The sequence below is a fragment of the Schistocerca americana genome, chromosome X (assembly GCF_021461395.2).
Source record: "Schistocerca americana isolate TAMUIC-IGC-003095 chromosome X, iqSchAmer2.1, whole genome shotgun sequence".
Classification (NCBI taxonomy): Eukaryota; Metazoa; Arthropoda; class Insecta; order Orthoptera; family Acrididae; genus Schistocerca; species Schistocerca americana.
This window is the reverse complement of record NC_060130.1, coordinates 847,223,790-847,239,249: the sequence shown is the minus strand read 5'-3', so window position 1 is coordinate 847,239,249 and position 15,460 is coordinate 847,223,790. Positions and strand designations below refer to the sequence as shown.

Sequence of the window (15,460 nt, the reverse complement as noted above, 5' to 3'; positions counted from 1 at the left end):
GCCCTCCACACTTGTGAACGTGTTGACAGTGCAGAACACTGTGCACAAACTGACCTCTTGATAATGTACCATAAATTTTTGATGCAATTCATGATGTGTGATCTCTGTGACCAAATCATTCTCATGAATTGTCTGGAATGTTCTTCAAGCCAAATATGAAAAACTGAGGCCTGGTGACACGATATGTTGTTTGGGAACATGAAGTCCATGAATCCTGCAGACAGTTTCAAAGTCGCTGAACGTAACCATATCCAGTCAATGATTGGTTTAGTTGGTCCAGAGGACCCCATCTATTCCACGTAAATGCAGCCCGCACCATTATGGAGCCACCACCAGCTTGCACAGTGCCTTGTTGACAAGCTGGATCCATGGTTTTCTGGGGTCTGCGCTACACTCGAACCCCCCCCCCCCCCCCCCCCCCCAAATCAGTTCTTACCAACTGAAATCAGGACTCTTCTGACCTGGTGTCACCGTTTTTCGGTCATCCAGGATCCAACCGATATGCTCATGAAACCAGGAGAGGAGGTGCAGACAATGTCACGCCATTAGCAATGGGACTCACATTCGCTGTCTGCTGCCATGCCCCATTAATGCCAAATTTTGCTACACTATCTTAACGGATACTTTCATTGTACATCCCACATTGATTTTTGCAGTTATTTCATGCAGTGCTGCTTGTCTGTTAACAATGACAACTCTATGAAAATTCCGCTGCTCTCGGTCATTAAGTGGAGGCTGCTGGTCACTGCGCTGTCTATGGTGAGAGGTAGTGCCTGAAATTCGGTATTCTTGGCACACTCTTGACTCTGTGGATATTGGGATATTGAATTCCCTAACAATTTATGAAACAGAATGTCCTATGCATCAAGCTCCAGCTACAATTCCAAGTTCAAAGTCTGACAATTCCCACTGTGGGGCTGTAAACACATTGGAAACCTTTCCACTTGAATCATCTCAGTACAAATGACAACTCTGCCAATGCACTGCCCTTTTATACATTGTGTATGTGATACTACCACCATCTGTATACGTGCATATCGCTATCCCATGACTTTTGTCACTTCAGTGTAGTATCTTGTACACACATTGTTTGTCCCATCTCCTGTTTGACAATATCCTATTAGTTTTAATATTATTATCAGCATTATTAAATTCATATTAGTGGACATTTTAATGACTTTCCTTAAAATATAAGATTTCTATACATGATTCATTCATTTTCTGAGTTCTATATTTTCCAAAGTATTACATGTGCAAATATGAGTGATGCATGAATAGAACTGTAAACTCACAGAGTTTGCTTTGTGCCCCCCAGTTTGCATTACAAATGCAGTGCCTTGACAAAGTGGCAACAAAGCAAGAAAAGAGTTTGTGTGTGTTGTAATATGCGAGATGTTTATCTTTTACAACAGTGCAGCATGCATTCAGAAGAAATTATGATCAAGAACCGCAATGTAAACAGAGCATTGCACCCTGGTATCCACAATTTAGGGACACTGGTTGTCCCTGTAAACAGAAAAGTACTAGTCAACCAAGTGTGTCAGATGTAAGAGTGGAGAAGGTGAGGGATACTTTCATACGCAGTCCAAAAAATGAACAGTTTACACAAGCCATAATCTCGGAATTATCACAGCAAACTGCGTGGAAGATTTAACAACAGGGGCTAAATTTCAAACCATTCTGTCTGCAGCTCGTGCAAAAATTAAAACCAGAAGATTATGGATGGCAATCAATTTTGTATCATGATGCACTTGAGGATGAACATTTCACCTCCAAGCTAACATACAGTGATGAAGCAACCTTCCATTTATGTGGAAAGGTTAATCACCACAAAGTGAGAGTGTGGGGCACTGAAAATTCACACGAAATTTTCGGACATGTGCAGTGTCACAGATAAATATGGAAGGGCTGTCTTTTTTTCTGTGAGAAGACTGTAATGGGTACGTCTTCACTTCGCATGTTGCGGCTGTGGTTGTTTTCACAACCGACTCCTGATTCCATGAATTTCATCTCCCAACAAGTTAGGGCACCCCCTCGTCATTGCCTAAGTTGGGCATTGCATTGCTAGGTTGGGCACAGTGCTGAAGTGAAGTCGCTCTGTTCCATGGCCCCCACCCCCCGCACCCCCCTAGGTCACCTAACCTAAGACCTCCTAATTTTTTCCTTTGAGGGTACATTAAGAACATGTTTATGTACCCCCACACTCAAGAACACTGGAACAGCTTACAGAACACATTGTAATCAATGTTGTTGTGATGCCCTCTGAGAGGATGTTCGCTAAGGCAAGGATTGAACTTGACCACCACTCGGACATGCGTCAAGTGACCAGAGAACTGAAACAATGATTCCCATTCATTCTTCAAGTCGGCACCTTTTAAGAAATCTACACTGAACTCTCCGCTAATTACTGTCTCTTCTTGTCTCATAGGCAGCTCCATAATTCATTTCGGTTTCTCATAAATAAGTGAAAGTTTCCTAGAGTGGATCTGTAGACTTATAATGACAAAAGAAGTATTCTTCCATAACAACACACAAGAACATGCTTCTGGGTTCTGATCGCCACGAAAACTGCTTGTTTCAACATTTCTGACTTAATGTCGAACTTTTACATGTGTTGCAACTCCTTACATAAAAATGACATTAAATTCACCATCCCTAATTCTCCATTATCGTCAACGAAATTAACAATGTTGGGTAACCCTACTGTCACAAATACCTATAGCCTTTGACTTCAGTGACCTTTCTGCCTGTTAAAATTTTAATCAATTAATGTTTTCTTATGCAATGTATTTACAGAGCCACTGATAAAAAGCAAGGCTTTCACTACAGATAGTTATACAACTGTAGGCCATATCCTCAGATGACACTTTCCTTGCTTCACTATCACAAGAAAAATTCTTAAATGTAGACAACCAGCTCCTCACACCGAATTCTACTTTATAAGATGCCTAGGTGAAATCAATAACCTTACACACAGGTGCTGAACATATCTTCAATATGTCAAAGTTTTGATTCATTACATAAAACACTCTGCTTTGATCCTCTTGAAACATATAATTAATGTCATACAGAGGTACCTACATTTTCATTCATTGTTCCAAGTACTACAACCTTTAATCATGAGAAGCACTACAATGTGTGTGTGTGATACAAACATTGAAATGCCTAGAGATTGACAAATAATGATACACATGAAAACAAGTTCAGAAAAGGAAGACATTCATCAAGGAACACTTACCTAATGCCTTTATAGCACATTCAACATTCCGTCTGGGAAAACCCATTTCTGTAAGCTGTCCAACAGTTGGTGACAGAGAAGGAGAAGGTAGATGGACTTTCTTTGAAGCAACTTTATTACTTGCAGTTTCATTCCTCGTACTAATGCTGTCACATGGATTTCGTATATGTTTTTCTGCCTCATTGGCCAGGAACTGACTCACATTCAAAGCAGCTATCTGAAACATTAACAGCCATCACGAAATTGATCTAGATTAAAAATTTATACTAAATGTGTCAAATAATGCTTATGGAGCATTGAGAATATGTTCTCATCTATATAATGGCCATAAAGCATGAGCTCGAACCAAAAAATAAATATCGATCCATGAATTTTTAACATAAAAATTTTGCTCCTCAAGAACTGAAGAAGAAGGCACGTGAAGGCAGTACATCCCAGAGCGAAGATAAATGAACAGGCAAGTAAGTAAGTTAATGTAAGTAATGACACAACAGAAAAAGTTTAAATACCATTTGACATTTGACTATTATAAGCTGATATATTGTTCTACCATATAATTTCTCTCTCTCTCTCTCTCTCTCTCTCTCTCTCTCTCTCTCTCTCTCTCTCTCTCACACACACACACACACACACACACACACACACATCCAGAGCAAATTTCATACTTCTACTTCCAAAAATAGCAACTCCTGACATTTATAACACAGATCTATTACATGATATTTGGTTTAGTGGTTTAGCTTTACAGTGTTTACCTTTCTGAAGAGGGTACATTCTGTACCTATTTTAAAGGAGCACATAACAAATGAAAGTTGACTTAAAGATGGCGACTTGTGATGAAATGTGTGAGACGAGTGTAGGAGTCAAAAAAGCTGTGTGCACCCTTATGAAACTAGATAACTAATATTTGCTTTTTTGGGATGGAATAGTGCACGGCAAGCCTGAAGGCAGAGAAGATTGGCAGTTTAAGTAGTTTTGACACTCCTATGCTGTTTTAAGGGGATATTCTTTCCACTACATATGAATGTATTTTTCTTCTCATGTTGGCTACTACTTTATTATGAAAGAGTGATAGGTTAGGAGTTACATGAAACCTCCAATCAGACACTTGGGATATATTAGCAGTTACTGTTGTAACAATAAGATACAAATTTAAGCTCTTAGTTAATGTTTTGTGTACAAGTTTTCATAAAGTTGGTATTCTTACATATGTTCAAAATTCAGTTTGAATTGAAGATGCCAACTTCCACATTGTCTGAAAGTGTCTGATAAGGCCAGATATTACTACTAATCTATGAAGTATGTTGTCTGTAAATGATCTAAATGTGAAAATATTAAGATTCCAGATATGCTGCACTTCTTAGAGTAAAGCAATACTGAAAACAGTCTTTATCGTAAAGAAAAATATATATTTATAATTACCATTTAGAGCAACGTACATTTAACAAAGATGATGTAACTTACCAAACAAAAGCGCTGGCATGTTGATAGACACACAAACAAACACAAACATACACACAAAATTCAAGCTTTTGCAACCAACGGTTGCTTCACGAGGAAAGAGAGGAGGAGAGGGAAGGACGAAAGGATGTGGGTTGTAAGGGAGAGGGTAAGGAGTCATTCCAATCCTGGGAGCGGAAAGACTTACCTTAGGGGGAAAAAAGGACAGGTATACACTCGCGCGCACACACATACATATCCATCCGCACATACACAGACACAAGCAGACATTTGTAAAGGCAAACAGTTTGTACTTCCGCTTCGAGTGACATCTCAAATCCTGCCCTGAAATGAGATCCATCCTTCATGAAATCCTCCCCACTCCACCAAGAGTGTCTTTCCACCGTCCACCTAACCTTCGTAACCTCTTGGTTCATCCCTATGAAATCCCCAAACCACCTTCCCTACCCTCTGGCTCCTACCCTTGTAACCGCCCCTGGTGTAAAACCTGTACCATACACCCTCCCATCACCACCTACTCCAGTCCTGTAACCCGGAAGGTGTACACGATCAAAGGCAGAGCCATGTGTGAAAGCACCCACGTGATTTACCAACTGACCTGTCTACACTGTGAAGCTTTCTATGTGGGAATGACCAACAACAAACTGTCCATTCGCATGAATGGACACAGGCAGACAGTGTTTGTTGGTACTGAGAATCACCCTGTAGCTAAACATGCCTTGGTGCATGGCCAGCACATCTTGGCACAGTGTTACACCGTCCGGGTTATCTGGATACTTCCCACTAACACCAATCTGTCAGAACTCCGGAGATGGGAACTTGCCCTTCAGTATATCCTCTCTTCCCGTTACCCACCAGGCCTCAACCTCCGCTAATTTCAAGTTGCCGCCGCTCATACCTCACCTGTCATTCAACAACATCTTTGCCTCTGTACTTCCGCTTCGACTGACATCTCTGCCCAAACTCTTTGCCTTTTACATCCTCTTTGTGTGTAAAAAGGTGGCAGGGGTAAAATACAGGGAGCGAAAGGTTATTTACAATTTGTACAGAAACCAGATGGCAGTTATAAGAGTCGAGGGACACGAAAGGGAAGCAGTTGTTGGGAAGGGAGTAAGACAGGGTTGTAGCTTCTCCCCAATGTTATTCAATCTGTATATTGAGCAAGCAGTAAAGGAAACAAAAGAAAAATTCGGAGTAGGTATTAAAATCCATGGAGAAGAAATAAAAACTTTGAGGTTCGCCGATGACATTGTAATTCTGTCTGAGACAGCAAAGGAGTTGGAAGAGCAGTTGAATGGAATGGATAGCGTCTTGAAAGGAGGATATACGATGAACATCAACAAAAGCAAAACAAGGATAATAGAATGTAGTCGAATTAAGTTGGGTGATGCTGAGGGAATTAGATTAGGAAATGAGACACTTAAAGTAGTAAAGGAGTTTTGCTATTTGGGGAGCAAAATAACTAATGATGGTCGAAGTAGAGAGGATATAAAATGTAGACTGGCAATGGCAACGAAAGCGTTTCTGAAGAATAGAAATTTGTTAACATCGAGTATAGATTTAAGTGTCAGGAAGTCATTTCTGAGCCCGCATCTCGTGGTCGTGCGGTAGCGTTCTCGCTTCCCACGCCGGGGTTCCCGGGTTCGATTTCCGGCGGGGTCAGGGATTTTCTCTGCCTCGTGATGGCTAGGTGTTGTGTGATGTCCTTAGGTTAGTTAGGTTTAAGTAGTTCTAAGTTCTAGGGGACTGATGACCATAGATGTTAAGTCCCATAGTGCTCAGAGCCATTTGAGCCATTTGAAGTCATTTCTGAAAGTATTTGTATGGAGTGTAGCCATGTATGGAAGTGAAACATGGACGATAAATAGTTTGGACAAGAAGAGAATAGAAGCTTTCGAAATGTGGTGCTACAGAAGAATGCTGAAGATTAGATGGGTAGATCACATAAATAATGAGGAAGTACTGAATAGGATTGGGGAGAAGAGAAGTTTGTGGCACAACTTGACCAGAAGAAGGGATCGGTTGGTAGGAAATGTTCTGAGGCATCAAGGTATCACCAATTTAGTATTGGAGGGCAGCGTGGAGGGTAAAAATCGTAGAGGGAGACCAAGAGATGAATACACTAAGCAGATTCAGAAGGATGTAGATTGCAGTAGGTACTGGGAGATGAAGAAGCTGGCACAGGATAGAGTAGCATGGAGAGCTGCATCAAACCAGTCTCAGGACTGAAGACTATATCTAAAAACAAAGATGATGTGACTTACCATACGAAAGCGCTGGCAGGTCGATAGAAACACAAACATTTTTGGTTGGTAGACAACGATGTGCATGAAGGTTAGGTGGTTGTGTTGCCGCCAAAACACGTTAAAGGGTGGAGAAATTCGGGAAAATTTCGAAAAACTACGTGTAAATGTATTAAAAGGAGTGGTTTTGTGGTGGCAGATTATGAGAATGAGGCTAACAATTGTCTGACGAAGAAATAATGATGTTAAAACCTGTGGGAAGCGGCTAAAAATGATCAATGATGTGTAAAAAAACGGAAATGGAAATAAAGCGAAAGTTATTAGAACTAGCCGAAATGGTTGTTTAATAGGTGAAAGGAACTGTTTGTGAACTAGAAACGGTAGATTAATACATTTACACGTAGTTTTTTTGAAATTTTCCTGAATTTCTCCACCCTTTAACGTGTTTTGGTGGCAACACAACCACCTAACCTTTATGCAGTATGAGCAAAACAAATGTTTTTTCAATGTCTTGTGCTGGTGCACGTCTTCGCTGTCTGTTTACATCCACAGATATTGAAATAGTTCTTGCAAATAAAAATATTAGTTTAATCCTAGATAGATTAGAAACTAAAGATGGTAATGGGGTAAACAGAGGGCAGTAATACAGATTTTTTTATTTTTTAAATAGCATTTTGAAATTACATCAAATTTTGTATTACTTATTCTCTTCAAACTTGTAACTATGAAGAATTTTTCTTTGGATGCACTTGGTCCCTGTTATATATTTTAGCTATATGAAAAGTTCTAAATATAGAAAAATTGCCTTATTATGGATGTTATCTACATCTACATCTACACAGATACTCCGCAAACTGCTGCACCGTGTGTTTTGGAGGGTACCCTGTACCACTAATTGTCATTTCCTTTCCTGTTCCACTCGCAACTACAGCGAGGGAAACACGGCTGTCTGTATGCCTCTATATGAGCCCTAATTTCTCAAATCTTATCTTCGTGGTCCATATGTGCAATGTATGTTGGCAGCAGTAGAATCATTCAGCAGTCAGCTTCAAATGGTTGTTCTCTAAATTTTCTCAATTGTGCTTCTCGGCAAATCCTTCACCTTCACTCCACGGATTATCATTTGAGTACCTTATGTGTTGTTCAGACCCACCAGTAACAAATCTAGCAGCCCACCTCTGAATTGCTTCAACGTCTTCCTTCAGTCCGATCTGGTACGGATCCCAAACACTTGTGCAGTACTTAAGAATAGATTGCACCAGCATCCTATATGAGGTCTCCTTTACAGGTGAACCACTTTATCCTAAAATTCTCCAAATAAACGAAATTCAGCTATTCGCCTTCCCTACCACAGTTCTCACATGCTCATTCCACCTCACATCGCTTTGCAATGTTACACCTGGATATTTAAACAATTTAACTGTGATAAGCAGGACACTAGTAATACTGTATCCGAACATTACAGGTTTGATCTTCCTACTCACCTGCATTAACTTACATTTTTCCACATTTGGGGCTAGATGCAATCATCACAACAAATGGAAATTTTGTCTAAGTCATCTTGTATCTGCCTATAGTCACTCACCTTTGACACCTTACTGTACACCACAGCATCAACAGATTGCTGCCCACCCTTTCAGCCACATCATGTATGTATACAGAGAACAACAGTGGCCCTCTCACACTTCCCTGGGGCACTCCTGATTATACCATTGTCTCTGATGAACACTTGTCGTCGAAGAAAACATAATGGGTTCCATTATTTAAGAAGTCTTCAAACCACTCACATATCTGTGAACTTGTTCCATATGCTCATGCCTTTGTTAACAGTCTACAATGAGGCACATTGTCAAATGCTTTCCGGAAATCTAGAAATGTGGAATCTGCTTGTTGCCCTTCATCCATAATTCTCAGTATTTCATGTGAGAAAAGGGTAAGCTGAGTTCCGCATGAGCAATGCTTTCTAAAACCATGCTGAATCGTGCACACAAGCTACCCAGCCTCAAGAAAGTTTATTATATATAAACTGAGAAACCTTCAAGGATTCTGCAGCAAATGGAAGTTAGGGATATTGGTCTGTAATATTGAGGGTACTTTCTGTTACCTTTCTTATATACTGGAGTCATCTGTGTTTTTTTCCAAGTTGCTTGGGACTTTGCACTGGGTGAAGGACTATGCCAGGTATGCTTACTACTGTGTCATCAATATGGCAATCTGTCCAATGGTCAAATGACGGTATGTTTGTACGATTCTTCTGTGTGAACGATTTCTTGAACATGAAATTTAAAACTTCAGCTTTTGTATTGCTATCTTCAACTGCCACACCAGACTGGTCAACAAGAGACTGAGTGGATGCCTTAGACCTGCTTAGCAATTCTACATACGACTAGAGTTTTATTTGTGCGACTTTCAGTCTAATCTAGAAATGGTCCTTATTTGGCTTCCACCCACAATGTACTTTTGTTTGTATGTGCAGAAGCCTGCCATTTAATGCTATTTGGACTACACCTAGAAAAAACATACCCGCATTTTTAAAAGAAGGAGACAGCAAAAATAAAATAAAAGACAAAAAATGCAGCTGCTCCAAACATGTCAAATCTAACAGCTGAGTCATTTCCTTTGAGTGCCACTGCATGTGATGCCACATATGATACACTACATGTTTTCTTCACAGTACACTAGTAGTTTTACGAAACGCTGATACAACTCTGTTCGTACTACACAAGAAGATTTACTTGATCGAAATCAGTGTTAAACTAGGTGCACCACAATTCTTAAAGGCTTTTTTTTCTCTGTCTCAGTCAATCTAACCCGTAATTTGGAATTAAACTACTCTAGAAACCATTCTACTACCTCTATCAGATGACAGTTTCTTTTTCTGTTACTTAACATAAATTTGTACCATCAAATCAAAAGTCTTTTGTGTCCCACAGAGATATTTATTCATTAGGAATTTCAATTCTGGGCCCTCACCTGCCCAAGATTTCCCTCCTAGCTAAGGTTTCAGATTAAGAAACTGTTACAAGAAGATCCTACTACACATGTATTCACATCACCAGCAAGCTTCAATTTAATAATATACAACTATCATAACACTAGTTAACTGAATGAACAGGCACAAATTACAACTACATAAGATGCTTATTTCTTTATGGCTAAATAACAACAATGTTTTACACGTGTTTTACTGTCATATCAGTCCACACTGCTGCACTCTAATTCCGATAACATGACTCCTCAAACATTAGCTATCTTCCATCCTTAGTATACCTTGCCCACAAAAAATTGTGCGAGATGGTACAGTAGTTGAGAATTTGGGGTTTACTCAGAAAAAGTGAATTTCAAATCATTGTCTACCCACTCAACTCTAAGCAAATTCCAGGACTGTTCTTCACATAATACTTCGGATGATAACTATACCATCCTTACCCAAATGAGCTATAGTTCTGACTCTAACCTATTACTTACTGATCTTGTCACCTGATTATGACAACAAGACATATAATTTTCTTCTACAAAAATGCAAAAGCCTTTTAGATTTAATGGCAGCTATATCTATCAAAGATCTTCAGTGAACTGATCCATATTCAGTGTTTCCTAGACAGCCATAATTATTGTTGCAGAGTTTGTACCATTTTATGCCTGCTGTGGGACATGTTCACAGTATAAAATCAATACTATTACATTTTCACTCCACAAAATATTTCTTTGTAAAATTTCTATTGCATTTTCTTGTGACAGTTTATTAACGTGAGAATGAAAATCTGTATCACTGCAACTGATTTAGTTAAACGCACATTCTTTACACAAAAATAATCCATTTCTGATTTCTTACCTGTAAATCTGATTTTGTATAGGTAGCTTTCACAGGTGATGGCTGTGTAGCTTTAACTATGAGTTTTTGAATTAGAAGAGTTTCTGCATCTGGGTCAATGTCAAAATCAATATCTTCCTCTTCATTTAAGGCCTCAAGACAAGATGTTTCTAAAGAATGGTGTTTTAAAGCACGGCGTAACAACGTCTGATGCCTGAACAACTCTGCACAAGCATTGAGGGCTGCCAGCTGGAGCTGTTGTGTCCTCAGCAAACCAACTTCCAGTGATTCTAGAGAAATTAAGATAAATTTTGTTTTGTCATTTCTTTTGAAATGTGGCAGGCAGCAATGCACAAAAATTTGCCCAGGCTAGCAGCATATCATTCCTATTATTTTAATGTAACATTAGTGGTGCAACTTGGTTGTGATGTAAACAACATGCATTTAATTTTTTATAATTATATTTTTATACTGTTTACACATACCTCATGAAGGAACCATATCTGAGGGGTAACACTATAATTTATTATATACTGCCAACATATGTACTGGACACAGTTAAAAGAGTGGGAACCAATAAGTTAGTCTTCCTTCAATAGAGCACTCTGAGAATTTTATTGTATGTTGATAATTTTTACTTTTTGACTGTGTAACTGTAACTGAATGAAACACAATTTTCATGTCATATGCATTTTGCCTTTATTCTTTGCAAGGCATTTTCAGTGGCCTTGAATATGTAAATATTTTTATTATTTAGTTTACATTTTGGGACCATGTATGTATAGGTTATAAACAGTTGTGGTGGTTGGCTTTTCTATGGCATAGTAATATTTCAAAATATTACTAAATGAAATAGTAAAAATATTTACACATTACAAGCCACTGAAGATGCCTTGCAAAGAATAAAGGCAAAACATGTATGGCACGAAAATTGTGTTTCATCCAGTTGTAGTTATACAATCCAAAAGTAAAAATTATCAACATACTGTAATATTACTTGCAACTGAGGATGACATAACTAAAAAAGTTGAAGATGTCAATCTCAGAATTCAAAGGTTCATCCTGGACTACCTAATTTCTTTTGTTCCTTTCTCCATAGGAGCCTTCCTCCTAACCATGCAGGATTAACACTCCTGAGAAAAAGGATATGTTGGAGATTTCTTACTCAGTACTGGTTTATTAGGTCAATCACATTTTTTTCTGTACCAATCAAGAATGATACTGCCAGTACTATCAAAACTACAACACTGAGTGCAAAAACATATGTTAACTTTATGCCAAAACAAAACCTGTCACTCAGTAAAAGTACATTATCTAAAATATGGAGAAGATAAAAGTTTGACGGAGAATCCTAACTTATATGTCACAGTCTCTCAAAGCTAATGTTCATGCTTGACACTGAGAAAAAAATAATATATCTACAAAAATTACAATAATCATACTGCTACTCCTGTTTTATTCACAATAAAAAATAACACTCAAAAATGCTCAACCATAATGGAAAAAAAACAATAAAATTGTCAAAATATGAAGTTAAATACCTAATATTGGATGTCGTGTATCAGACTGGCAAGCAGTCAGTGTAAAAAGTTTGGCCCACATTTTAAATATTTCTTCTGTAGTCATCACTTTATCCATAGAGAATGCCATTACTGGCCTAGGTGAGACATTTGCCAGAGAAAATTTTTTCAGTTCACCACTTTCTCGCAACTGGATAATCAGTTTACTATGTTGACTAATCTGGCAAAGGGTACCTGTAAGAAGATTCACAGATAAGAAGAGAGATATTCAAAAAGGAATAGATCACCCTCACCATTAAAAATTACAAAAGTTAAAACTAAGCAGCTTAATTTGAAAAATTCTGTTCTACCCTTTACAAAACTATTATCCTTTGGATTAATTTTCAAACATTTCATGAGGTGTAGGATTTTAAGACTGATTACAATAAAGAATTCCTGTTTAGTGTTATTTGTCAATAAATTTATTTATCATCATAGAAGGTGCTCTGATAGTATCTACACTCCCAAATTTACAAGGCGACATATGGCTGACCATTAGGCCTAATTACCTGTAGGTGGTCAAATCCCAGTACTGATGATAGACAAAATAACAGTAGAAAAAAGAAATCTACTCTTAGCTGCAGACCTGTTACTACCTTCATCAGAGAGGAAAGAGGAGCATATTTCAGAAAGTTGGGAAGTAGGTGCAGATTACTCAAACCCCGGGACCCGACAGATGTCAGATTGGTGAAAGAAAAGATGGAAGGTTGTAAGGAAAGAGTAAGAGGTTTTAGGAAGTTGAAGGAAGTACATTGGTAATCACTGTGCCACCAATTCAATTTCTAGTATAACTTTACAGTAATCACCATCAATTGCAAGATCTTTGAATACCTTTCACAGCACAAGGTGACTGTAATTTACTGCAGAAAGTTACACTGGCAAGTCCTCAGTGAAATAAAAAGAAGAACAGATTTAGAAATAAAAAATAAAAAAAATAAAAACAAAACAGCTGAGGCATCAACAAGCTTTGGGGTAATATCAGAGCTAACAAACTCAAATGTACACATGCACTCACACTCTCCCACTCCCACACACAGAGAGAGAGAGAGAGAGAGAGAGAGAGAGAGAGAGAGAGAGAGAGGAGGGGGGAGGGGGGAGGGGGGGAGGGGGGAGGGGGGAGGGAGGGAGGGAGGGAGGAAGGGAGGGAGGGAGGGAGGGGGGGAAGGGGAGGGAGGGGGGTACATTGCACCAAGGCCTTAATGGGGTGAGATATTGTGGCTGGAGAGGCTGAGAGGAGCAAGGAGTATAGACAGGGGGGCAGCAAAGGGACAGGGTAGGGGTATGACACCAGTGAGCTCTTCCTTATGCAGGCAAGGGAAGTCATATGTCATACACAATGAAATAGATGGCATGGTTTAAGGTGATCGTGACGGTGACGGTGATGGTGATGGTGATGGTGATGGTGATGGCGATGGCGATGGCGAAGAGCAGGGTAGACTAAGGAAGAGGACACTATGTAAAGAACATAGACTAAACAGATGAACTGAAGTAAAGTGACGACAGGTGGAGCTGCTGGGAAGGAGGGTGAACTGAAGGCATAGGAAATGGGCTGGAGATGGATTAGAGTGGGTTGGCTGGTTGGGAGTTATGAGACAAAACAACAAGGTCATCAGCCCCTCAGTCAAGAGAGAGAGAGAGAGAGAGAGAGAGAGAGAGAGAGAGAGAGTTCATCTGGAGTTAGTGAAGTTAGCCAGAAATCGAGGCCTTGAAAGCAATATTGATAGCACAACTAAGAAAAATTTAAAGACAAGTAAAAGCATGCAGGTCAGGCCAGTATGTTTGTCAGAGATGACGTGATGTCTGCCAGGGGTCACATGTGTTGAGAGAAACCTCAATCACTCTCTGAACCCCTGCCCACCCCAACCCCTGCCAACTTGATTAAGGGAGTCCAGGATAAGGACAGTGAATAGTGAAACAAGGAGGATTTCAAAATAGAAGGATATGAAGTAGGAAAATTCCTATCTGTGTAACTCAGAGGTGCATGTACTGGGCGAAGGAAGGCACGTGCATGGGTGTGTGTGTGTGTGTGTGTGTGTGTGTGTGTGTGTGTGTGTGTGTGTGTTTGTGAGAGAGAGAGAGTAATGAAAACTGCATTCATAGGTCATGCTGCATTTGGTGGGATAGGATGTGCCTGTGATGGGACTGGCAGTGAATGTGCTGTATTGGTGAATGGGACATGTCATGATCCTGGGTTATTATGTGGGAAAAGTTTCACCTTACTTATCCAAACATTCCTTGAGTTTTCTTTGTTCAGGAGCATATAATGGCAGACCTCTAGATTTAACTTTAATTAAGCTATTGTCTCTTGTAACAGAATCAGTATCACAAGCTGTGTGTCATTTATTCTGTTGTAGTATATCCTGCGAGTGTTAATAAATGACTAGTGCTCTAAAGTGGAGACTGCCATAATGGAGACATTAGGTTGCAGACAGGCAAAAAGAAAAGACTGCCACACATTTAACATCTCAGACAAAAAGTTCTTCTTCCGAAACAGAACACACACACACACACACACACACACACACACACACAAACTATCCCAGGATGCCCCTGAGAGCTAAAACACCAAGAATCACTTCTCAGCTTTTGGCATGATTAATGTGTAGTTTTTTTTAAAATCAAAGTTCTTTATTTATGATAATATACAGTTAAATCACCAACAAATTTTACAGTGTGTGTGTGTGTGTGTGTGTGTGTGTGTGTTTTGGAAGGAGAATGTTTCATCCATAACCTTAAGTGTTTAGCAGGCCTTTCATCCAGTCTGCAACTCAATGCCTCCTCTTTGTGGTTAACAGCATCCTTTTCATAATACTGTTGTTATTCCATCCCTGAATTTCCATTGCTTGACTGCCAAAATGCATACACTAACACCAATGATAAAATCGTCAACACCCACCAAGAAGTGCACATGCTACAAGCAGGCGTGGCAGAACAAGGCTGCTGGTAGATGTATCATGTAGTACACCACCACCTGATTTTCTGCAGTACTCCACCATCTAACTTGTTAAGTGCACATCATTATTAGTGGCCTGAGGTTTCCTCTGAAATTTTCCAGTTAATTTTGCAGAAAAGTCTGTCAGGTCAAACAATCAAACCATCAAGTGCCGAATCTAAGATGAGCATTTTTGTTCTCCCTCATCCCTTC

At 39.4% G+C, this 15,460-nt stretch overlaps 1 protein-coding gene across 1 annotated transcript in view; it reads right to left on the bottom strand.

Annotated features, from left to right (window-relative positions):
• LOC124556600 (E3 ubiquitin-protein ligase HERC2) overlaps positions 1–15,460 on the bottom strand; it is an 832,907-nt gene that overhangs the window by 408,079 nt on the left and 409,368 nt on the right. Inside the window, exons 42-44 of the mRNA XM_047130567.1 lie at positions 12,298–12,510; positions 10,778–11,046; positions 3,239–3,455 (exon numbers count right to left, since the gene is read on the bottom strand). Coding sequence (XP_046986523.1) covers positions 3,239–3,455; positions 10,778–11,046; positions 12,298–12,510 — 699 coding nt within the window. The remainder of the gene's footprint in view (positions 1–3,238; positions 3,456–10,777; positions 11,047–12,297; positions 12,511–15,460) is intronic.